Source organism: Alligator mississippiensis, chromosome 1 (genome assembly GCF_030867095.1).
Source record: "Alligator mississippiensis isolate rAllMis1 chromosome 1, rAllMis1, whole genome shotgun sequence".
NCBI classification, from domain to species: domain Eukaryota; kingdom Metazoa; phylum Chordata; order Crocodylia; family Alligatoridae; genus Alligator; species Alligator mississippiensis.
In genome coordinates this window covers 184,641,868-184,668,444 of record NC_081824.1, presented here as the reverse complement: position 1 = coordinate 184,668,444, position 26,577 = coordinate 184,641,868, and the positions used below count along the sequence as shown (strand labels likewise).

Genomic DNA, 26,577 nt, shown 5'->3' with positions numbered 1-26,577 from the left:
TGGAGAATCTGCATCCTTGGAGGTTTTTAAGACCCGGCTAGACAAAGCCTTGGCAGGGATGATCTAGTTGGGGGATGGTCCTGCTTTGAGCAGAGGGTTAGACTAGATGACCTCCTGAGGTCCCCTCCAACCTTATGAAACATGGACACTTCAGTCTTGTTTATGAATTTTGATGATTCTGTGAAAAAAATCCAATTTTCAAAGACAATGAAGGATTTTTGTTTGGGGTTTTTTCCACTGTGGGGGGGAAAAAACACATTTACAGTCATTGTTTGTTCTGTCGTGCCATTATCAATGGCTAATGATCTACTTTATAATTGGTGCAAGGTTTTGGGGGTCAGTGGGAAGTCAGTGGCAGTTGAAAGTGTTATTAGATAGCCCCTTTAAGAATGCGATCCTGGATGGTATTGAGTATCTCCTTATGTAAAAGGGGAAGTGAAGGTGCTGAGTATTTCCAGAAGTTGATCACTAACTGGCAGGATTGAGTCTGTGGTTTGTAATTGTTGTGAATTTCTAACATCAGTATTTTTGACGTTGTATGGCACCCTATATAAATACATATAATATCACTTATTTTATGTTTATATCTTGCACAGGTGATACTGGCCAAGGAGTAAGAGCATGGATGAAGCAAGTTTTAAGTCAGGATCTGGCTTTCCAACATATAAAAGTCATTTATCCCACAGCTCCTGCCAGGTATTGTCCTACTTATTTTAAACCTAGGACTAAATTCCTTTATTCCTTTGACAGATTCATGGTTCTGAAAATGCACTCATAACTCTGAGTACAGATAATGCAGAGTCTTTCCTTCTGTTTTCCTGACACTGTTCTTTTTGTTTATTTTTCTTGTAATAATTGGAGCTCAACTATGCTCAGTGCTAGAACCTTACCTTGTAATTAAATGCATGAGATCTTATGTAAACTGCTCTCCTCCAATTTGTATTTAAACCATTTTGCATTGATTTCTTTATCTAATTACTACAGATAAAAAAAAAAAAATATCCTCTGGGGTGCGCTTTTTAACAGTGGTATGAATTCATACAGCAGGCCACCTCTGTACCTACAGTGGTTTCATAAATCTGTTACCAGACTTTATTAAATATTTTGTTTTCTGTACTATCAAAATTTGGTTCTGTTTTTAATGCTTCTGGTAGGAGTGTTATTTATAAAATAAACACATAATTAGAAACAAATTAAAGATGATCTTCTACTATTAGAAACAGGCCTAGAAATTAAAAAATATCAATCACAAGTTTGCTTTTGTTTTAAAGTCTTAGAATAGTTGGACCAGAATCAAAAAATGGAGTCCAACTTCATTCTCATAGAAGTCTTCTGGGGCATGTCCCATTATTGTTATTGATTTAGTAAGGTGCCACAGTGTGCTTTGTGCTATACAGGAAATAGTGGACCCAGGCTGTTTACAAGCTAGGTCTAATGTTTTCAGACTTGATTATTTAAAACAATGATTCTCAAGCTTTTTAGACTTGAGGCACCTTTTGGAAAATGCCAGCTCCTAGCTTTCACTCACTTATTGATAAGAGAAAAATAATGGAGCAATTCTTCTGTTTTAAATAACTCATGAAGAATACAATAGGTCAGAAATATTTTTGGTACTGATTCCTATTTGATATCTCTGGGTTTATCTTGTGAATAGCATAAGTGTTTCCACATCAAAAATCCTACAACACAGTGGTTGAAAATCATTGACTTAGAGATCAATCTTAGAGATCCCTTGACTTAGAGATCCCATCTTTAGCTATTCAGAGGTATGGCAAGTTGATCAATTGAATGGTCAAATATTGTAATTTGACTGGTCAATTGACAGCATTTTTGACCAGTCAGAGATTATAGCAATTTTACAAAAATACATTTTTTGGTGTGTGTGGTTTTTTTTTTTGGTTTTTTTTCTTGACAGAAATATGATTTTTAATTGTTTTTAACACAAATCCTAATGGGAAAATTTTTCTGTGTAGTTTGCACCTATTGGCAATTTTTTACAATTTTTGACTGATAATTGACTGGTCAATTGACCAATTTTTATTTGCGTGGTCAAATACCCAACCCTAGTACTGGCAGTCCTTGGACTTGCAACACAATTGGTTCCTGAAAACCGCATCTTAAGTTGAAACATTGTAACTCAGAACCAGTTTTCTCATAAGAAACAATGTTACAAATGGGGGATTGGTTCCTGAGCCAAGGCCTGATACCCTATTTTCACTAAAAATACCCCAGAATTTTGTACTCAACCAATATAAATGAGAGCACACACCAACTGCTGAAACTTCCTTAGCCTGACAAAGGGTTTTTGAACTGGAAAGCTTGCTTAATAACTATTCTCCAACTATTTGGGTTGGTCTAATAAAAGATATCAAATTCGCCCAAGGAACCTTGTCTGCCTATGTCCTTAGACCAACACAGCTACAACCTACACCCCTATAGCTACATTAATGTATATATATTGTAAATAGCAAGCGTGTCTATCCATAGGACTCCATGTCCTATCCCTTGGCAGTAGTCTCTTGACTACCAGTATTAGATGTTGGAGGAGTGAAGTAAAGGTCATCAATAATTTTCCCCATGCTTTTCCCTTACAGCCATTCTTCCTGCCTATATTCTAGCCACCAAAATGCCTCTGGCCACATCTGCTTGCCTGCTGGAGTTTCACGTCTCACTTCAAGTGTCCAAGTCACAGTCTCACATAATTACCTTAACATTTAAGATTACCCCACTTGCATGCAATGTACAGTGATTAAATCATGAAGGCTAGGGAGAGACATTCAAAAAGCCTGAGCCTGGCTAGGCTGAATCACTTTGTAACTGTACAGACATCCCAGAAATGCCAGTACATGCCTGCAGTGTCTCAGGCTAGAAGCTCGGAGGCGCCATAGCATCCCTCCCTTCCCTTGTACAGTACTGAGCTGAGGTGGGTATGGCCAGGCCCAGGCAGGATGCTATGATTAGACCAGCAGGGAGTTGATAAGTGTTTATCACCCCCTAACTCGGTGTTTATTACCCCATTAAGAAAACAACAGAGGGACATTATGAGTTACCTGTTGATTCTTCCTGTTGATTCAGCAGGGACTGTAGCCAGCATGTGGTCTGCTAGCTAATATACAGACATCTCTCCACAAGGCAGAGGGGAGGGGGGAATTCCTGCTTAGCAGGGAGTGGTGATGGGGAGCAGTGGGGAAGGGACCAGCCTTGCTGTGGAGCAGAGAGCCCCACCCAGCCCAGAGAGCATGCTGGGATGCTGGGGGAGTCTGATTTAGCTTAAACCAGCAAGGGGTCTGAGACAAACATTGAATAAACCAGTTTGACCCAAATCAGTTAAGTCTGATACTACACTTAACCAGGTTTATCTTAAACTGGTTTCAGCCATTTTCAGATATGTTCAGTGCACATAAACCACTGTTCTGTTACAGGTTTAAACCAGTTTCTGATCATTTACACTGGTTTATGTGTAATTTCTGTCCCTAGCCAAGTATGCTGTAGGAAACACAAAAGTACAGCATGCAGTGAAACATACTACATTGGAATTTAAAAATCTGAATCAATAGTTGGTACTTTATAATACGAGTTTATTCTCTTCTAAAGCAAATTGAGATCATGCATGATTTGATTTAACTCTTCTCCATTTAGCAAGATTTTCTGTAGTGCTTTTCCCCCTACCCTTTCTGAAAGCAAAATACCTGTGCTGCATTTGTCTCTGTCTAGCAAGTTGGAAGTACATTATGGAATATTGCTTTACAGTCCTCTGTTCCTGATAAGCACCATTAACTGACACAATGAAATAAAACAGATGCACTTAAGTACAGTAATGCTTGCCTCCATTTGGAGCAATATACAAACTAAGTTTGTAAAGATATGTTTTATTGATTGAAATATAAATAACAAAAAGCCTTTGCTGACTCAGTCAAAGGTAGTTTGGTGTTTAAATCCTGAAGCATGTTATACACTTTGATTAGTAATGGTTTCTCTCTCCTATTTCCAAAGAAAAAAACTCAGAGCCGAACACTTCCAAATTGGAGTGACGACTGTTAGATTACTCCATCAGTATAAGGCACCTAAGGACCTGGCCTGATTTTTTTTTTTTTTTTTGAAGTAGTGAACACTAGCACCAGTTCAGGTGCTTGGCACCTCTAAAAATAAGAAATTGGGTACCTTAAATATGGTCACCATGACCCCAGTCCTCCAGTTGATAGGATGCATTTGGATTTCTGTGTTTGCCTGGAACTCCAGTAACATCGCTGCAGTTCCAAGGAGGTGCAGCAATACACCAGCCCTGGCTGTAGCTTTTGACTCTAGGGATTAAAAGCAAGGAAAAACTTAAGAAGTAAAACAAGCCTGGTATATACAAGGAGCGCTTTGCAGGCATATTGTCCCAGCAGTTTGCTTTTGACAAGAATACAGCTTCTGTGCTTTTGCCAGTATAAGTTACATTGTATACTCCTGCCCTGAATGAAATAAGTTGTACCATATTAATTAAGGATAATACCTCTTTGCACTACTGACTGACATTGCTATGTTGGTTAGAGTTTGTAAAGTTGGGGGGAGGGGGTGTATTTTTATGCCAGATACTGAAACAAATGAGTTGTATTTCTATCTACTGGAAGAACTGTCTGGTCTTAATGCTGTCCCTGACGCAATTACTTTGGAGCAACTAGAGATCCCACTTCAGAAGAGTTCTTATTCTGCTTAACTTTTAAAATATAAGGTCACTGAAGAACAATACAAGGCAAACATCTAGAGCAAAATAGTATGGCTGATAAAGAAATTATATCAGTTTTATAGACTTTTTTTTTTTTTTTAAACTAGGCTGTAAGAGGGGGGACAAATTGTCTAGAGAATCCTGTAGGAAAAAAAGATTTATGTGTTTTGTTTTTGTTATCATGCTCTTCTGTAATGTATTTGCCCTAAAAATGTAAGTTTAGTACAGCTTGAAAGACCTAGCTTACCCATCCTTTGAGTAGGTCTATAGTACTACTACTTTTTTAGTTTACAAACCTTCTATTTTTTCTGGGAGAAAAGCCTTTCTCTTGGCACAAAAGTATACAGATATTCTAGGGCTTTCCTGTGGAAGAGAAAAAATACTATCAAATGATAAAAGGTCAGAACCATCACTATCAGTGGTTTTGTATGCAGATCTAACAATATATGATTTAATGCATATATGCTATGATACAGCACACTTCTGTTTATTAATGTGAAGGACATGCATACATTTGAAAAATTTAATTTTGTAAAATAAAGAATGCACAATGTTTATGGCGGCTGTAGAAAATGGGAAGATTATGGAAGAAAAGAAAGATGTAACTGAGGTGAATTTGCCAAATACTCATTTTTCAATCCTGTGCTTTTAGGCTTTTCGTGCTAGGAATAGCGTGCTTCATTTCTTTAACATATAGATGTTTTTCAGAATTTTAAGTTGTGGGGTTTTTTTTAGGGCTTGTTTAATTTTTTAGCTCTATCTTTACAATTGAAGCCATAGTAGCCAGATTTTAATTGTCACATACAGTTGAACTAAAACTTTTCTCCCAAATAATGTTGATGCATGTGCCCCAAAAAGAAACCCAAGTTTAAATTGTTGCCCTAGTAGCTGATGCAATCCTTAAAGCCACGTCTGCACCAACAGTTTTAAAGGGAAAGGATTTCCTTTTTCACACCCTTCTTCATTAAAGCACAGCTGCAGCTTTAAATACTGTTTCAGCTGCTACCACTTTAAACTTAAACATTTGGTTTCTTTTGAGTATCTAAATCAGGAGAACTAAATATCAGCCAGTTTAGCCCCCCTCTTTAACAGAAAGCAATAGTTTAAATTAGCACTGCAGCAGCTAACATGGTAACATTAAACCTGTTTAGTCTCCACTTGTTTTAATAAGTATACCTTCCTTTTATAGTCTTCTTGGAAAAATCTAGGTCAGAGATCCTGTGTGTTGTATGGCACTTCCTCTGACAATGTTTCCCATTGAAAGTCAGAAAGTAAGCTATAAATATAATTTGAGTTATTTTGTGGATCTTTTGGGCATCTATGGAAAGATATGCAAATAGTCAGTAGATCTATCTGCATAGGTTTTTTTTCAAAATAATCTAAGCTTTCCTTGTTATAAGCATGTAGCTGCTAGCGACAGTTCAACACTGAGGTCTGGTATTCCAGGTATTTCACCTGGGTTCAGATCTCTGTTGTGCTCACAAGTGGAGGTGCATTTCATCTCAACATAGTCCCCATTTGGCCATATCACAAAACCACCAGATAGTTTGGCACCGATTAGCTGTATTGGCAGTCTTTGTTCATGAGAAGCCTAAGATTGGAAAAGCAGCTGGGGCATTGCAGGTCAGTACTGAGATGGATTGGCAGAGCTGTGTGGGAGAGCTTGTGCTGTGCCTAGCCGTACTATGCCTGGCTCAAGCAAATGTTATTAATACCTCACTTTTGTGAGCCCAACCCTCATTCATAAATTTAAAACAAAACAGCCTATTTAGAAGTTGTATTTTGAAGGACTTGGAGGCTTTCTGATATTGTCGCACTATTTCTCTTTATTGTGACCTTGTAAATGGACAGCATATTGCAGTTGACACTTTACCTAATACCGTAGCATGGTGAAAGCATGTTTGAAAAAAATTAATGTATTTTGTTATGTACCTGGTGCATTGGATGAGCTGGAATCAAATGTACAGTGCTCATGTAAGAATAACTTACCCATACTGAATACCATGCATACAATAAAGGTATCAACACTGTTCTTAAAAATAAAAAAGGGGATTGTAGTAATGGTACACTTGTGCTTCTCAGTCCTTTGGCCATGTCCCAGCTGTCAGCCTCTTTCCTCCCCCTTTTCTGGCTCGGTATTCTCCCGAAGTAGAGGAACCCTGTTAATCTCCCCCTTAGGCATGTCTAGGAATTCTGCTGTCCCAGCATTGTGGTGTTTGTGTTGCCTCACAGATAGCAAGTTAGAGGGTTGCAAGTTACGTAATGTTTTTGTCCCCCCCCCCCTTTTATTTTAAAGCCTTCATTTTTTTTTTATTTTTTTTTTTTTATTCTATCTCATGTACGTATGCGAGTTTTCTCTTTGTGATTTCCCCAGTGAATCCAGCATTTCCCTGTTACCCAGTTTGCTACCGTTTTTACAAAACTGTCATGCTGCATGTTAGAGCATAGCTTGGAAGTGCCTTTAAGAGCTGTAGTTCCACTGAGCCTGTGTTCATCCAGCAAAGACTTGGTGTGCCAGTGACAGCCAATAACAGGACACTTGGGAGGAGGCAGCCTGAGAAAAGGCCATTTAGGGCCTTGCTACACAGTAATTTTAGGCGGCTTCTGGAACTCTTAACCCCTGGACTGGCTGCATGTTAACACCTTTAAAGTCGTTTAAAGAACTCCTTATTTATCTTAAAGTTACGCTACTCCAAGGCAGGATGATTTCTAATCTGCCTAATTTTTCTTCTGTTCCATTAAGATGTGGCCAGTCTAGACGGCTCTTCCACCTAAATTGAAGTCTTCCAGCATCACAGGGTGCAGTGGTCCTTCCTAAGTCAGGGTGAGCAGGAACAACAGCTGCCTCTGCCCTACTATGCAGACCCAGCACCACAGCCCTGGAGCTTGCTTAGCTTTCCAGGACCATGGCAAGAGGAGAGGGGTGGCAGCCTGAGGCAAGTTCCTACTGGACATCTGGACCCCCCCCCCCCCCGGGCCTGCTCCCCAGCAGCTGGGTGGCCCCATGCACGGAAGGCAGGGCTCCGTTCTGTCTGTCCAGGCTGGGGCTGGGGTGGCTGCACTGCTCACAGCTGCCTCCCAAGCCCAGTGGGCCGGGAAGTCCTGTCCCTGTACCCCTCCCCACCCCCTAGGCATGTTCCCAGACTGCTGGGCCTGAGCAGAGCAAGCGAGCTCCAGGGATGAGGTGCTGGCTGTGCCCGGTGGGAGCAGCAGGTCTTGAGGGATGAGTACAGGGACAGGACTTCATACCCCTGCAGGGCTTGGAAGGCAGCTGAGAGAGGTTTAGGCTCCCTGTCTGCTGCCGTGCTGAAGCTGCCAAGCTCAGCCCTGGTCCAGCTGCCCAGCCCTGCCAGGCCATGTATCCAAGTCCTGGGGACCCAATCTGTTTTCTTTGTTTTTTTTTCTTCAGAGCTCATCCCCTGTGCACCACTGCTGGCCAGGCTGCTGGCTGGCCAGTTGCTGCCTGAGCTCCGAGCGGAGCAATCCTTTTCAGAGCTCAGAGTGCCCAGCCAGCCCAGGATTGGGGGGGGGGGGGGGCAATACTGAGGGGGCAGGCTCCAGAGAAAAAAGGACTGGGGCCCTCAGAGCTCTAACAGTGAGCTGGTCCTGCCCCTAGCTCCTAGTCCTGCCCCTGCTCAGCAAACCTCTAGTGAAAAGTGACAGTTGTGCAAGTAAAGGACAGTCAGGGATGACTTTGCCTTAAGGTGTGACTGCTCCACTAAGCCGAACAACACTAAGCCTGTTAACATTTGTTCAGTTTACAGCACAAGGTGTAACAAGGCCTTCATACACCTGGTAACTAATACCACAGTTGGGTAACATTTTTGAAGTTGGTTATTTTGTACACTCTGATATTTCTTTCCCCCTTCCCTTGAAACTAATACAGCAAAAATAACACACAAAAATAAAGCTGACTAGGACAGTTCTGTCAATTGCAGTAATATACAGTAGATACTCATTGATCCAGACCCCATGTATATGAACATGTGGATTGTACCAGCTCCCAATCTGATACTGTCAAGGCAAAAAGAGGGGGAGGGGAATACCTGCATATGCACAGATTTTTTTGCAATGATATCCTGTTTCTGAACTATTGCATATCAATTTTATTTTTAAATTCCTCTCTCTGTTGTGGTATTTTCTGTTAGTGATATCTCCTATATCTGAACATTTTATCTGTATGAACAGGGTATGGTCCCAAAGGGTTCAGATCAGCAAGGATCTACTGGTTATATCCTCTTCAAAAGTTAATTTACTCTGTTTTTCCTCCTAATCTGTCAAAGGACACAATGGAGTAATTAGGAATTAAAACTGCTGACACCGAGAATAGATGTTGGCCCACTAGCTCTCCTTGCCTCTCTCCACAGACCACATGATTTTTGTCAAAAATTCCAAATGCCCAAAGTGATAAAAATATGAATCATTTGCTGAGGGCCTGTATGAGATCTATGCATCAGACAAACCTAAGAATAAGGCTTGATAGGTAGATTGGTTTAATTTCTGACTTCAGTGGGATGATGGTTGTGGATGACACATCCGCAAATCAGCTGGGAGTAATGCGAAGAGTCTTATTGAAACTTACAAAAGGAAGAAAATACGAAGTTGGAGCAGACTATAATGTACTCTTGATACTGTCCTTAACTGACTACACCTTGGCCCATAATGTCTCAATGAAAACTAATTACTAACAGTTTAGTACTCTTGCAGAATATTGGTATGTTAAGAAGTCTTCTCACATGTACTGATAACTAAACAATTCTTCTTAGACTAAATGAACCCTGTAGTTTTATAATACAACCTTCCTTTTTTGAAAAGGAGCCTGGACAGTCACCTCACTGGGGTCACTTGACCCCAGTTGTCCTTTCCTGCCTAGTTTGATCTACAAGGTCCCTTCCAGCCCCTAACAATCTATGAATCAGTTATTCTAATTAATTTGTAGTAGATCTTCCAGTCATTAACAGCAAAAGAATATAAAAGTGAGAGTTGCAGCTTTTTTCTCCTTTCTTTTGTCCTGTGCAAGCTTTGGATTTGTTCATAGAATAATAAAGTTCCCTTCACTTCCCACCCTGACCTGCCACCTCTACCCCCCACGAAAGTCATGTGACTACTTCTTTTGGTCGTTTCAGTTCTCACTTAAGTGTATACATTCTGACCAGCCCAGGACAGATATTTTGGATCTACATTGGTGTGAAAGAACATGCCCCATTGAGTTCTACAGAACAGGTTGCTTGACTGAAAGCTAATGGACAGGGCCATCATTCAGAAGTGTTTGAAACTTGGATAAGTATATAGGGTGTCCGTTCCCCGCTTCTTGTTTAAGTATATCTTTTAGTGCAGTTTACTTGAACTTCTCCTGCTGCATATCTAATGCAGTAACTAGTGGTGCAGTATTATTATACCATAAGACTGTGTTGTTAATGACAACAGTCCATCTGTATCAACATTTCTAAGAAAAGCCCCACTTATGAGGGGTTTATAAGTTTGGCATAAAATATATCCTGAACTAAAAATTGACATTCTGCTCTTGACATAAGAGGATAGTGTATTGGATTAAAATGGTAATCAGCTTGTCTCTGTGTTTCTTTAGTTATTAGACAGTGTACAAGCTAAGAGCCTGATATTGTAAAGCTTTATAAACATGAGCCTTTTTATTTGAGAACTAAGAATTCACAGGATTTGGCATAGATAGTTTAAAAAGTTTAACAAGTGTAGCACCTGCTCCACAGGTTGCGTATGGCCTATGGCATGGCTCTATGAGCACTCGTGGGGCACTGGCCAGGTACCAGAGGACTGGAAAAGGGCCAGTGTGGCCCCCGTTTACAAGAAGGGGAGAAAAGAAGACCCCAGCAATTATAAGCCAGTCAGTTTTACCTCGGTCCTTGGGAAGACCTTTGAGAAAATTATCATGGAGCACATCTGCAAGGGCCCAGCAGGGGAGGTAATGCTCACGGGCAACCAACATAGGTTCATTGAGGGCCGGTCCTTCCTAACTTGGTTTCTTTTTTATGATCAGGTCACAAAGTCCCTGGATGAGGGTGTCGGGGTAAAAGTCATCTTCCTGGACTTTAAGAAGGCCTTTGACATGGTTTCCCACCACATTCTCTTTAAAAAACTTGGTGACTGCTGCAGTGATGCCTACACAGTCAGATGGATGGAAAATTGGCTAGATGGTCTCAGCCAGAGAGTGGTAGTGGATGGGTCATTTTCGACCTGGAGGGATGTGGGCAATGGAGTCCCACAGGGGCCTGTACTGTTCAACATGTATATCAGCAATCTGGATGTGGGTGTGTAATGCACGCTGTCCAAATTTGCTGACAACACCAAGTTGTGGGGCAATGTGGGCACACTGGAGGAGAGGGACAGAATCCAGCTAGATCTAGACAAATTACAGAAGTGGGCGGATGAGAATAGGATGGAATTCAACACAGACAAGTGCAAGGTACTGCATCTAGGGAGAAGGAACCAGCAACACATGTATAGGCTGGGGAACACCCTTCTTGTCACCACGGTGGCAGAAAGGGATCTTGGAGTCATTGTTGACTCCAGGATGAACATGAGCTGTCTATGTGAGGAAGCGGTGAGTAAGGCTAACCACACCTTGTCGTGCATGTACAGATGCATCACAAGCAGGTCCAAGGAGGTGATCTTTCCACTCTATGCGGCATTGGTCAGGCCACAGTTGGAGTACTGCAACCAGTTCTGGGCGCTGCACTTCAAGAGGGATTGAGAGGGTCCAGAGCAGGGCCACTTGCATGGTCAAGGGGCTGCAGGACAGGCCCTATGAAGAGAGGCTAAAGGGCCTGAACTTATTCAGCCTCCACAAGAGAAGGCTGAGGTGGGATCTGGTGGCCGTTTACAAACTCATCAGGGGGGGACCAGCGGGAACTGGGGGGAGGCTCTGTTCCCCCAGGCACCACCTGGGGTTGCTAGGAATAACAGCCACAAATTGTTAAAGAGAAAGTTCAGGCTGGACATCAGGAGATATTACTTTACAGCTAGGGCTGCCAGGCTCTGGAATGGGCTCGCAAGTGAGGTGGTGCTCCCTCCTACCTTGGGAGTCTTCAAGAGGAGGCTGGACAGGTATTTGGTTGGGATGTGATCTCGGCACGCGTTCCTGCCTGGAGCAGGGAATCGGACCTGATGATCTGTTTAGGTCCCTTCTGACTCTAAGTACTATGATACTAGGGAAGAAAGGGTCCCACATGTAAAGGAGTCTTTCCTGTTATGATTCATACTTCTGGGGGGGTGTAGAAAAAGCCTGAGAGTTACTCCCTTACTTTCACTTACACTTTCTGTGTTGTTATATACATCCCACCAATGTGGAGTCATGCATTTGCTATGGCATTCCTAAATTAAGGAAAGGGTTTCTACCTTGCACTTTTTATGTTCCTTACATCTGAATTAGACCCTTAACCTGTCACTAAAATGATTTCTGTATTTAACTAAAAATGATGAGCAACTAGTGGTCAGACAGGTTTCCACAATGAGTTTCTTTGTATAACCTAAGATTCCTAGTTTCATCTGTTCTGTTGAGCATACCTATTTTGAAATTGATATAGAGTCCTTAAATAAGTAGTCACCTCATCAAGCCATTACAGACCAATAACAAATATAAAGTTTATTTTTATATAAGTTTTAATCAGTAATGTTCTTAAAGAGAAGTAGGGAAGATACCAGGGGTTTTTTTTAAGTATTTTAAAGATTTATGGGTGTCTGCAACAGGGAAGATCACATGGGCGGTCACCATGCTGGCCCACCCCTCTGTCTAGGACAGTTTGCCCAGTCTTGCTTGCCATGACTTGTTGGGATAAATCTGATGTAATAAGTGGGAGGCCGCCCATTTAATGCCCCAATACCAGGGAGTATACACATGGCACCAGCCTTCTTACTGTGTCCTATGGCTCTCAGATGGCATCCAAAGTTGTAATAGCTGTGGCCAGAGGCCGTGCCAGACTGCCCCTTGCTGGACTTCTCACAGTCTACTCGTACATTCCACCCTCTCTCCCAGGGCCTCATACACTCTGCCCTGCTCTATGAGCGGCCTTATTTGGGCCACTAGGCTTGCCTACTTATACTCCAGGTGATCCCACACAGCTGTTCAGGTGCCACGTGCACCCTACTCTATGTGGCAGTGGTCTTTATGCCTAACACTAGGTTGACTTTAGCCATTACCTCTCTCCAGGCAGTTGGCTCTTTTGGGGCTGGCCCATGTGCAGCCCTTCAGGTCCACCTGCATGTCCCAGTGCAGTTTTGCAAGCCCTACCCTACACCCATTAAACAAAGTGCTTCTGGCTCACCTAAGCAAACCCTACTCTGTGCAGACCTCTCTACTTATTCCTGCCCCACTTCTTGGAGCCACTCTCTACTCCCTTACTAGTGCCACCTCTATGTCCCCTTCCTGGGGTTTGTGGTCTTACACCCCCAGGGGCTCAGGTGCCTCTCTCTAGGCATGCTGGCCCCACTGTGTGTTCTATGACCACTGGATAGTGGATCTGGGGTTATAAGGCACCCCTACCTACCTTTCACTGGGGAGGCAACTAGTCTGGCATTTCTTGGGAGCTACCCTGCTACAGGCAGCTCTACCAGGCCATTCTTCCCTTGCAGGGTGCAGTTTCAAGTCATATGCAGGACAGGGAGCCTCCTGCCATCCCTATAGCTCCTGCCCTTGCCTCTAAGATGTTCCTGAGCAGCCGCTCAGCTGGATGGTGCCTTTCCAGCTGCCAGCAGCAGACTGTTGGCTCATCCCTGAGGGCCTGAGCTAAAATGGAGTCTGCTTAGCCCTCTCTTCCAATCACCTGCCTCTCCTGTGGTCGTGTGACCCCCCCTCATTAGGATGTCTTGCTGCCTGCTCTGGCCCTTAAAGTGACAGGCACCTAAGGTGCGCTGTCACAGTGCCTAGCATAAGCTGAGCACTATTTGATTTCTTTAAGTCTTTACAGCTAATTCAGCTTTTATATCATCACGCTCCAAATGCCAAGGGTTTGTTTTTTTTCGGAGGAGTAAGGAGAAAAGGAGGTTAGGATAACTAGTTTTTTTTTTACCAAACTAGTTTCTAGCTTGGATTATCTGGAGTAGGGTGTTTTTTGTCCTATGGTTCTGAATCTCTAGTGAGCAGTGAAGTAATTAATGTATCTTAAATTTTAAAAAATCAAGGTAACAAATATATTGGTTTTAAAACACAGTTCTGTGTTAGACCCAAGGTCTACATTCAGAGTTTCAAAAGCACAAATTATAAGGAACTGGGGCCTTTTTTTAATGGCATTTTTAAAAAACACACATCCACAAATCAGCTGGGGATAATGCTAAGAGTCTCATTTAAACTTACAAAAGGAAGAAAATACAAAGTCAGAGCAGACAATGGACTCTTGATACTGTCCTTAACTGACCACTCGGAGCTTGTCAACTTGGACCTGCTTTACTTCAGTCTCAGAGCTGTGGTGTCAGGCACAGACCAGACCATGTGTCAGAATGAATTTTCAGTCAGCTCTGTATTTCCTTGCTTTTGTAGGGTTTAGTCAAACCCCTCATGTCACTGTATCATAGGGAGCCATTTTCTTTGTGGTTTAATTGTATGAACAAATTTTGTGCTATATTCTTGGAACTGTACAGATGGTTCCATGCCAGACATATTTGTTTACCATGGTAATGTCTGACTTGTATTATACCAGCTAATAAAGGGATTTATTTAAGGAACAAGGTGAATGACTAAAACAGATGTGCCAGTTGGGTGAACTGTTAAAAGGAATCTTAGTTTTCAGCATTCTGTAAAAGTTATTTTTAATGTATTTCTGAGAAATTAAATTTAGTTGTGAGGATATTTTTGTGACAACTCAGCCTATGAGCCTGTTCTGTACTCTTCAAACACAGTAAATCTCTCCTCCGTTTCAGTGCAGATTTGTAAGGGCCTTAACATACAGCCTTTATTCCCCCGTTAATAATTCTTATATTATCATGAATGTTGTCTTCTCTCTAAATCTTTTATTTTTAAGTTGCTCATTCAGTCATAGTAAATCAGTGTAATAAGGTTTTAACATCTAAATTCACATCACAAAATCTGGCTGTATACTTGTCACATTACTTAACAATTAGTTTTCCACTGTATCAAGCGTGGGGGAGGAAGGGAATAGAATAGTTTACATATACATAACTGGTTTCCCACAGTTGTTAACATTTCTGTTGATGACATAATATAAATTGGTACTCTGACACAGGGAAGCATCTCAAGGAATATAATACATATTTTGAATCCTATCCTATTCAATCTAAGTGTGATCCTATTCCACTTTGCTTGAGTCCTTGACAATTTTTGGGTCTACTCTTGTAACATACCATAATTTTACCCTTAAGACTTAAGTCACAAACAGCATTCCAGAGGAGGAGAACCCAAATCATGAATATTTTTTCAGGTACTTGAATAAGGTGGGATAAGATTGTATTGAGGTGCTGTAGGGCCTTGTCACATGATATACTAAGCACATGTTATCTGCACTTAAAATGCTAGCTTCCAAGCATTCAATCAGTAAAAAGCATGCTAAGTGCTGTTGTAACAGCAAAGTTAAGACTGGCCTGGTGAGGAGCATCTCCAAATCTTATTACCTAACATGCTGAGCTAACGCCCAACTGTTCCATGGAGGTAATACAATCAGGAGACTCCAGTGTGTGCAGAGGCTGAGACTAACAAGCAGCTGATTGCTGGTCCCAGCTCCCACAACATTGCAGTTCAGCATTAGTTTTCAAGGGCTCCAGGGCTTAGGATGCATTTTATTTAGATCATAGTGAGTATTACTGTGCAACTTCTCAGAAATCTGTCTAACTCATAGTGATGCTTACAACGATCTAAATAAAACGTCCTAAGTATAACATGGGACAAGGCTGTGTGTCAGTCAGGTGCCTAATAGGGAATAGGATCTGGTCCTTTGCATCTCTCTAGCATATTCTATTACAGGACCACAATGCATTATTTTAAACATCTGCTAATGTAACTTGCTCAGTGAGATCAGTAAATAGTATTATCTTGACTCTAGAGATTGGGTAGTCAAGGAATAGAAAGGTCTTATGAATTGCTTTGGTCATCAAGATACTCTGAAGCAAAACTGGGAGTATAGAATCCCATTCTCCTGCTACCTATACACAAGGCCATCATTTCTAGTTAGTTTCAGAATGTAATTGGCAAGCAAGGGGGTACAACAGTGATTCTCAGTGAGGGCACCAGAAGAGGGTATGCCTTGAGATCCTTTCAAGGGTGTCACCATGTGTCATGCAGTGTTAGCACTGTGAGGTGTACAGACATGATTCACCAGATAAACCTAGAGATTTCAAATGCATATTTGTACTGTTAACATTCTGACCTATTGTAGTCTTTTTGAGTTCTTTGCAGCAAAAAAAATCCTTTGTTGCTTTTCTGTAGTCAAAAAATGAGTAAAAATTAAGAGCTGGAATTTTCTGAGGAGTGTCTAAAAAACGTTTAGAACCACTGCGTTACAAAACCAAAGGGGAAACATTTCAATTTGGGAAGAACTGTTATGTTTATAAACAGTGTAGAAAAAAGGGTGATTCAAAGCCGAGGCATTTTTCATATCTGTTAGTTTCTTTTGCATTTATGAAGATCTCTCATGCTTCTAAATTGTATGTGTATATTAATGAAATGCATATTCTATACTGTTCCGTGTAAATATTGGGCAAGTTACAGGAGGACACTTTAACATGTATTCTGATAGTCAATTTAAATTACTTGTATAGAGGAATCCATTAGTACTAAGGACTGAATTCTTTTTGTGGTCATTCCATTGCTAGCAGCAGTGCTTATCTTAAGCTTCACTGCCAAGGTATTTCAGAAAGGGTTAAAACCCGGTACTTGAATATTGTCGATCTCAGGACTTTTTACTTTTGTCCATCATTGTATAGTGTCTGAGAATGTTTTCAATGTCTCTAGTGAACTTGGTGAAGTTTCTGGTACTTCTCTTTATTCATGTTTCAAAACTCTGCTTTAGGGTAGAGCATTTTTATATCCATAGATTTTATTAATTTACTTTTTTAACTTAGTAAGGTAGGTAGAGGTTCTATTACTATTAACAGTTGAATAAATAAAGGATACATTCTTTATTCTCAAATATATTCTGTATTTCTGCTGAATTTCCTTCAGTTTTTAAACAATCACAATTTCTTCATTTGATAAGAAAAGGATCGCTAATAGTTACAGGTTTTCAGTGCACCCTTTATTTTCATTTAAACAATTCAAAGGCGGTAGAACTCCAAACATGTGCTTCAAATTGAATATGTGCTTATGTTCCCTCCTGAATAAAGCTGGATTTAAACATGTGCTATCCTGAATCAGTGCCCAGATCTAGCTTGCATACATATATTCCCTTTCTTTCTTTTTTTGTGTTTATATGGTATATAGCCTGATGGGGCCTCTGTCAATGACTGGCTCATATGTACTGCAGTAAAATAATAATAATAATAATGTATTGCCTGTTGTATGTTCTTTCAGGTTTAGAAATAGATCCTTCTATTCCACATATGTGCAGCCTCATTGGTTCCTTCATTTAGAATAATTAGAGTATTTAGTGGCTTTCTTGTTCTCATTTGGTCGCATTTTATTTAATCCTAGTAGTGAAAATATCCAGATAGAGCACAGGAGGTTACATTTTCATTTTCAGTGGGTTCCCATCCAGACAAATTTATCAAAGGCTGTCTGTTTGTAGGCAACTATTGTAATCTGATCCTAGCTCTTCTGAGCTTAAGTTTAGAGTGAAAAATGTGCCCCCTGATTAAATATAGCAATCAAGGATTTTAGGGGGCTTGGTTTTGACCCACTTGAGATGGAGCGCTGACCTCAAAGCAGTATGTTTAGTATTGAATTGTGGAACCATTACAAGACAATTAGATAATTTTTTCTAAGGATTTTTAGGACTCCTTCTCCTCCAGTTTCTCCTTCACCCTCCCTCCAAAAAACTTTTCTCTTGAACTGCAGCTTTCTTAATTATTTGAGTTTTAAGGTATGTAACTGTGATGCTGCTCTAACAATATGGTCTGACAAAGAAAAGTGTAATTACCTGTCTCATTTATCCTGCACTGAGCAGACAAGTACAGCAGTATTTGTTTCAACCTTACAGTGTTACCTGGCTTATTAAGATGGGTTTCTCTCTGTTTGTTTTAAAAAAAAAACCTCACAAATTTTGAAATTTCCATAGATCCCTACAAGATTTAAATATCCAATGACCTCACTGTCAATGGGAACTGTACTGTGTGTCCTATAGATGCTTTGAAAAATCTTATCCTTCATTAATGCTTATTTAAGTACAGTACTGCACAAGCCATGCAGATAGCTGATGTGAAGATCTTGCAAGATACGGGCACACATCTGAAAACATCCGTGTGTACCAACCTTTTCCCTTACTATTTTTCAACAGGAACTCTACTTAGGAATAAATATTGCAGATCTATTAGCAACATCAGGCCAATTCACTGGACTAATTGGAGCTTACATTTGTGTTTTAAACAGTTTCAGAAATTGCCTCCATGCCCCTTAAAATTATTTGTTGCCACACACAGGGAGGTTATGCACAACTAGAACTATGCTTCAATTACTCAGATTAAGAATGGAAAGGAAATAAATTACTTCCCTCTCTACTCTTTCAATTGCACAAAAATGTCTGTTGTTTACCATGGTTGTATTGAATGCATTTGTTATGTGTTTAATTCAACCCCTTTTCTCCTTCCAGACCATATACACCTATGAAAGGGGCCCTCTCCACTGTGTGGTTTGACAGATATAAGATCTCAAATGATTGTCCAGAGCACATTGAAACCATTGACTCAATGTGCAAATTGCTTACTGAGTTGATTAATGAGGAGATTAAAAACGGCATCCAAAAGGATAGGATACTCTTAGGTAAGTGTTTGTAAATCTTAAAACTCAAAAACGTAAGAGATCATCTCACTTGGGGTTCATGCACCGAATCTTGCAAGTTGTTTCACAGTTCTTGCAGCTGCTGAGTTGCCCCTACTCTTGCTGATCTTCATTGTTTGTTGCAAGGACTTAGTATCTTGCAGTGCCTTATCCATACTGCCCCCAATTCTCCCCTTACACCCTTAAAGCTGCCTTGAATAGAGGGAGGTTGAGTGGGTATAAACATATGCAGAATTTGACTTCCTGTATACACAGTAAATGTAGCCTAAAAGCCTTTTCTATTATTGTTATTGCTTAGAATCGTTCATTATAATTGGCTCAAAACCCACTCAGCAATGATTAACCCATATTTGCTTGGCTATTTGTATCTGGCCACTTTATATATGGCTTTGAAATAGAAAACTTGAGTTCTCTCGAAGTTACTGCAGCTTTTGTATTTAATCATTATATGTGGGATCCAAGTATCATAGAAACATAGAAAATTAGGGTTGGAAAAGACCTCAGGAGGTCATCTAGTCTAGCCCCCTTCTCAAAGCAGGACCATCCCCAATTAGATCATCCGAGGCAAGGCTTTTGTCTAGCCTGGTCTTAAAAACCTCCAACGATGGAGATTCCACAACTACTTTGGGTAACCTATTCCAGTGCTTTACTACCCCCCACCAGCGAGAGAGTTTTCCTTCATATCTGACCTACACTTCCCTTGCTGCAACTTGTGACCACTGCTCTTTGTTCCGTCATCTGCCACCACTGAGAACAGTGTAGCTCCATCTTCTTTTGAACCCCCCTTCAGGTAGTTGAAGGCTGTTATTAAGTCCCCTCTTAGTCTTTTCTTTTCTAGACTAAATAGCCCAATTTCCTCAGCCTCTCCTCATAAGTTATGTGTCCCAACCCCCTCACCATTTTCGTTGCACTCCACTGGGCTCTCTCCAGTTTGTTCACATCATTTTTGTAGTGAGGTGCCCAAAACGATACAGTACTCCAGATGTGGCACTTCCTTTGATCTGCTGGCAGCGCTCCTATTAATGGAGCCCAGTGTGCCATTAGTCTTATTCACAACAAGTGCACACTTTTGGCTCATATTCAGTTTATTGACAACTGTAACCCTTAAGTCCTTTGCTGCAGAGCTGCTGCTTAGCCAGTCAGTCCCCAGCCTGTCTCTCTTCCCCTAGCTTGCATGGGATTGTTCCATCCCAAGTGCAGGACTGCACTTCTCCTTATTGAACCTCATGAAAGATTTTTTGGTCCAGTCCTCCAATTTGCCAATACCTCTCTGAATCCTAGCACTACCCTCCAACAAATCTACTACTCCCCCTAGTTTGGTGTCATCTGCAAACTTGCTGAGGGTGCACTCTATCTCATCTTCCAGGTTGTTAATGAACATATTGAACAAAACCAGCCCCAGGACTGACACTTGGGGCACTCCACTTGAGATCAGCTGCCAACTAGACATCAGGCCATTGGTTACTACTCTTTGAACCCAACAATCCTGTCAGTTTTCTATCCACCTTACAGTCCATTCATCCAACCCAGACTTTCTTAGCTTGCTTGCCAGAATGTGGGAGACGGTATCAAAAGGCTTGCTTCAGTCAAGGTATATCACATCCACTGCTCTCCCTGCATCAGGAGGGAATCAGGTGGTGAATTGGCAGTGAATTTGTGAGTTTTAGGCTACAAGAAGGGCTGTGGAGGTTGCTTTTTGAAAAGGGATTTGAAAAAAGCACAGTCACAGTAACAGGTGTGGAATATAGTCTTCCCCAGATTTCCTGTAAGCAATGCAGTTGCAGAAAATTGAAAGGTCACAGTGAGCCAGAGTAACAATACATTGGAGCATTTGCCTATGAAGAAAGAATTGAGTGGAATGTAGGGATTAGATAACTAAAGTGGTGAAGGATTATGAAAGATGCAGTGAAGCAGATATGAGCATTTTGGATAGGGTGGCATATAAATCTAATAAACGCCCCAGATTTTGATAAACTGAAAGTATCAGACAAACTGGATGGATGGACAAGTATTAATTGAAGATGCGGTGAAATTCAGATTGTTGGAACTCAGATGTCAAGGGATCAGAGAAACATTTTGTTTTTGAAGACAGGGTTGAGGGAGCGTCCATTTTTGTCTGGGAGTTGATTTGTTGTGAAGGGTAAATTAGGGTGATGGGATGGAAGGCTGGGAGATCAGGTGGACTGTCAGGTGGAAATTTCAAAATGACAAAGGCTAGAGATGGTTAGGAGAGGGTTGGCTACATGTTGGGCAGGAAGGTGGGTGTTTGCTAACAGGTGCTTGGAATGGGAAGGAGAACAGTCTCTTGGAGCAGTGCCCAAAGGAGGATGAGTGGGAAGCTAGCAGAAGTAAGAGCAGGCTCTCTAAGAATGCAGACTCCACCAGGGCTTTCTAGCAGTTAACTTTCCTTATTTCCACGGGCTTGGGATTTGTGAGTACAGGGGCATCAGTTATTCCAAAAGAATTGCATTGTGCACTACTCATTTCAACATCATACCTATCTAATGATGGCTGTTCGAAGGTCACTGTTGTTAACCATTTTATTGCTGATCACTTTAGAAAAAGCATCCAGCTTCTCTGTGGTTAGAGGATTACATACTCCCACTCCTTACCTATCACACTTTACCATAAATCAGAATATTAGCCTCCTTGATGTTATCTGTTTTCAAAAGCATGTTACATTTCTGCTTGATACACCTCAATCCATCACTACTACTTCTTTGGGAATTCTGTGAACATATAGATGGCAGTAAGCATTCCCAATACCCATCCTTATGGCTTAATTAAAAAAAAAAAAAAAGTTGTTCCCTAGGCATGTAGAGGAGCCTTATAAGTTAATGAGCTTTTAATAAGCTTTTTCTAGTTCAAAAGAGTATCATAAAGTAATACTTTCATAATCAAAAAAGAGAAATTAATCAATTATTGTGTAAAAAAAAAAAAAAAATACCACCTAGAACTGGAAAAAAAATAAGTCATTTTCTTGCCAGATGTTCTTGTTGGCTTGCTTTCTTATTGGTCTTACAAGCTAAAAAAATTGTTTAAAATAATTCCTGTCAGAAGACTCTACTGATATTTAGGGATAAAAAAGGATGATCATGCAATTCAAATTTTGGTACTGCGTGCCTCAGTACCACATGATTAAAAGTCAGTATATTTTGGCAGTACATTTGGATGCTTATAACAATAGAGAAATTCAGTATTTCTTAGTATATTCAAAGACTGTTCAAATCTTAGAATATTTAGAATCTATATATATAAAGGGCTTAGTCCGTCTGTCTGTGTGTCTGTCTGTCCATAACGCTGTTGGGGGGGCATAGCTCCCAGTAGGGCGTGGCTCCAGTTAGTGCTGTGTGCAGAGCAAATTGCCTGTCAAGAATGACAGTGGGGCCATGATGGCAGGGACAGAGGAAATAGAGCCGGGGGGAGGGGGATAATGATGGTGGGGATGGAATGCCACCATGGCAACAGGGACGGAGTGGGGGGCCAAGGCCAGCTCCCCACCTCCCCCCAGCCCTGCTCCTTGGAGGTGGCCACGGCGCAGGGTGGTGGCGTCACGGCACTGCCCTCACTGCCCCCCTACCTCCCCCCCCCCCATCCCTGCCGTCATGGCGGCACTCTGTCTCTGCCACTGTTCTTGATAGGCAATTTGCTAGTGTAGTATAACTGTGAAATAGCCCTAGTTATATGAGAATCTCCAAACATGTTTAAGATCAACATTTTTAAGCCTTGGATTTCAGAAGATCCTAATGGAAATACTATTTTTTAAAGCTTTCTCTAATGTTCACGTTTGTTGTTTTGGATATTTTAATAAAGGCTGGCTTTTTTTTCCCTTTCAGATTTACTGCTTCTTTCATAGTTTTACAGGTCACTTTTTGTACACCAGAGAAATGCTGATCCAAGCATGTTGGTCTTTGCCACCTGTAGTCACTTGTATAAGCAGCCAGTGAAAATAAACTTTCAATAACAGCCCTGTAGACTTGACCATGTGCCAAAAACCACACACATGATTCCTGACCCCTTGTACTATAACAATAACACAAGGCACACAACCACTTTTGTTTATTGCTAGTCTTCTTACATAGCTACCGAACCATGGTGGAAGTAACATGAAAGCACTGCATTTCTTTTGCTTATTGGCATATTCATCTCTCTCAGTATGTGTGGAGATAGAATGAGGAGGAAATATCTTGGCATTTGACCTTCCAGAAAAGGAAGGTATTACAAATACTGGAAGATGAAAAATCAACAATAAATAATTTAAACATGCTGGACAAATTGTTTCACCTACAGCCATGGTATTTTGCCTCTGGCCTCCAAGATTTTGCTGTCCTTTCTCTAATCTTGAATCTTCTGTATGTGTTAGAATGGTGAAAATTATTTTTTTTTTTTACAGAAGGAGATTTACTACTGAACTCTCAAGGGATAAATTCAGGGTTTTAAGTTGCTGCACAAGATCTTTCTTTGTGGAGCACCCATCATGTGGCATCATGGTTTATTCAGATTATTCATGAGAATGTGTGCCTTACATCAGTTCCATTAGATTTTTCCCACAGTTGCAATGAAATGTTGATTTAGGTTTCGAGGCTTTTCAACCCAGTTTTATTTAAATAATTCTTTTACTTTCACTTTAGGGCAAGGGAGGTTTTTGTGCATTTACATGAGTAAATTCTCCTACCCATTCAATTTTTCCTCCTTCCAACTGGATTTACCTGCTGCATTCATAAATCATCCAACAGGGAGTGGAAATGGCTGCTAATTTCTATTTGAAGAGAAACTCATACACTTGTTCACTTTAGGATTGGAAAAGGTCATTTTGGTCCTCCTTAAATTGCCATGCAACATTATTTGTATACTTATCTTTTGTTGTTAAAAGTATTAGCTTTTAAACAAGCAGAAAGAATTGCATACAGTTGGTTTATTTCCTATTTCTTCTGATTTAAAAATTGTAGTTATTTCAATAAACGCTTACAATTATTTACTTTTATTTTAATGTTATCAAGGGATTATAGATTTAGGTGAAGATAATCTCTACTATTTGTAGCTTTTATGAAAGACCTTGGTTCCCCCACATGGAAGAGAGGTGAAAATAAATTTTATCAGAGAGATATATTTTTAAATCTGCTCTCTCAAAAAGCTTGCCTTGGGAAAATTGTTTGGTTATTCAACATTGCCATGAGAAAAATCTTGGGTGTTCTCAGGCAGTTGCTGTGTGTTATGCCAGGCCTATGCTGATAGCCTGTCCAAGTAATGTGGATTTGAAGGTGATTTTATTTTTCTCCTTCCCAAAGCCTTAGCACTGATGCGGTTATAAACTATTTGTGCTGGCATAGTTTGTGTTCTTTGAGCAACAGGCAAACTACAATAAAAAGGATCTGTTTTTTGTTCACATGAGCTACCTGTACCCTAAGAAATGTATCAGTTTAGCTCAGAGGTGGGGAAAATACGGCCCACAGGCCGCATCTGGCCTGCAAGGCCATTCCATCTGGCCCATGGGGCCCCTAAAAATGTAAAAAATTAATATTTATCTGCCCTTGGTTCCTCATTGATTCATAGATTCGTAGAAGTAGGGTCGGAGGGGACCTGAGCAGATCATCTAGTCCGACCCCCTGCCTTGGGCAGGAATGAATACAGGGCTCTCATGACGCCTACTAAGGTTAAGCTCAAATGACCCCAGCTAGGTAGTTATCAAGCCTCCTTTTAAAGACCCCTAAGGTAGGAGTCAGCACCACTTTCCTTGGAAGCTGGTTCCAGACCCTGGCCGCCCTGACTGTGAAGTAGTGCCTCCTGATGTCTACCCTGAATCTATTCTCAATCAACTTGTGGCCATTGTTCCTTCTTACTCCGAGAGGTGCTCGGGGGAACAGGGTCTCACGCAATCCCCTCTGGTCCCCCCTGGTAAGTTTATAGAATGCCACTTGATCCCCTCTCAGCCTTCTCTTGTGGAGGCTAAACAGGTTCAGGTCCCTAGCCTCTCCTTATAGGGCCTGCCCTGCTGCCCCCTAATTATGCGACAGGAACCAAGGGCAGTAGGACCCACGGGAAGCCTGGCAGGCTCCCACAACAGCAGGGCCCCTGCCCCCCCAACTGGATGCCCCAGCCGGGACTTCTGGCCTGGGACCATGTGGCTGCCCCACGCCAGAACTGCAGGTAAGGGGCGGGGGGAGGGAGAAGGGCAGGGGGAGACCCCGGGCAGGGAAGGAGCATGGGGGGGGAAAGTGGCCCCTCGCCCACCCTGTGGCCAGCACCCCATGCTGCAGCCGGTCGCAGCCCTGTGTGGGCTGCAAGCAGCTGCAGCAGGAAGCATCGGCCACGGGGCGGGGGAGGAGCTGCTTCTCCCTGGGCTCCTTCCCTGCTCCTTCCCGGCGCGGAGGAAAGCGGCCCCTCCCCTGCCTCGTGGCCGGCTCTCCCTGCTGCAACTGCTCACAGCCCACACGAGGCTGTCAGAAGCAGGCACAGGCAGCCCCAGGCGGGTTGCAAGCGGCTGCAGCCCGGGGCATGGGGTGGGGAGGGGCCGCTTCCCCCCCACACATACACACCCAGCACCACCTTGTAACCCGGCCCCACTGCCAGCCTGGGCCCTGCGCCGGCTCCAGCCTCTCCTGTTGGGGCTGCGCATGGTGACAGCAGCTGCGACCCCCCACTGCTTGCTGTGCTGGGCAGTGTTTGCAACCACCGCCTCTGGGCTGCCCAGCACACGATCCGGGCAGGCAGCACTAGCCAACACTGCCCGGCGTGGCAAGTGGGGGGGGCCGCAGCTGCTGATGGGCAAACCTGGAGCCGGCACAGGGCCCAGGCTTGCAGCGGGGTGGGTTACGAGCTGGTGCTGAGCGTGTGGAAAAGCAACCCTTCCCCCTCCCTGTGGCCGGTACCCTGCACTGTAGCCGCTTGCAGCCCACGTGGGGCTGCCTGTGCCTCCTCCAGACAGCCCCGTGTGGGCTGCGAGTGCCTGCAGCAGGGAGCGCCAGCCATGGGGCAGGCAAGGGGCCACTTTTCCCCAGGCTCAACACCAGCTTCTCCCTGCCAGCAAGCAGGGGGTCAGGTCTGTGCACTGCCCCCCGCCTGTACCGCAGGACTGGGGGGCACTGGGTGTGAGTGGCCGGGGAGCCAGCGGGAGCACGGGTCCCAAGATGGTGACCAGGGGACGGGGCACCTGTCGGGGGGGGGGGGGGGGCGCTACCCATGCAGCCCTCGATAGCCTGCGAAAACTGGGTAAGCGTCCCTCCGCCAGAAATAATTGCCCATCCCTGGACTAGCTAATGCCAGCAAACTTGTCTTAGTGTAGGCTAGTCCTTATATTCAGTTTAACCAAATTTACAAGTGTGGACAGCTGATCAGTGAAAGCAGATCCTTACCCTGCTATGGAGCCTCACTGAAGTAAATAGATACAGAGGTCTGTGACTGTCTTACAGGAATGGTCACCTATATTTTTCAGGTATCTGACAGATCACTGAATTACCTCAGAGCAGGACTCTCATCCTCAAAAATGCTTACAAAAACAGGTTAAATCCTAACTTATAAGGATGATGTCTAGGTAATAGCTGGATTGATGTTTCTGGCTTGATTCAGTTAATCTGCTTTCCTGCCAGGGTCTTTTAAAAATGATACTACTTTACAAAAATTTTTTACTATCAAGGGAAAATGTGGCAAAACTTCTGAGTTCCCCTGTGAAATAATACAATGACAAAACCCATCACTTTTAAAATAAAAATTCAAAACTTATACTTCTTAGCCATTCCTGAATAGATGTCATATAGCCTGAATGCTTTATCTGGAGAGAAACCTGGACAGCAAATTTATTCATGTTCCAGATTTGTAAGAAGAGAAAGTGGCTGGTTACTAAAAGGAAGTTGCCTTTATTCTTGTAAAGATATTAAGAAATTACTGAACAGCAAACTGAGTAAAAGGAACTGTAGTGTATAAAAATGGTACATTTCTGTGTTCTCCTGTGCAGTGGTAG

The 26,577-nt window shown here is 42.2% G+C and overlaps 1 protein-coding gene across 5 annotated transcripts in view; it reads left to right on the top strand.

The window, feature by feature from the left end:
* The window catches only part of LYPLAL1 (lysophospholipase like 1), an 83,355-nt gene that overhangs the window by 47,198 nt on the left and 9,580 nt on the right, over positions 1–26,577 (top strand). For all 5 annotated transcript variants that reach the window (XM_019483162.2, XM_059717752.1, XM_006274117.4 and 2 more), the window contains exons 2-3: positions 597–696; positions 18,433–18,602. In XM_019483162.2, coding sequence (XP_019338707.2) covers positions 597–696; positions 18,433–18,602 — 270 coding nt within the window. The remainder of the gene's footprint in view (positions 1–596; positions 697–18,432; positions 18,603–26,577) is intronic.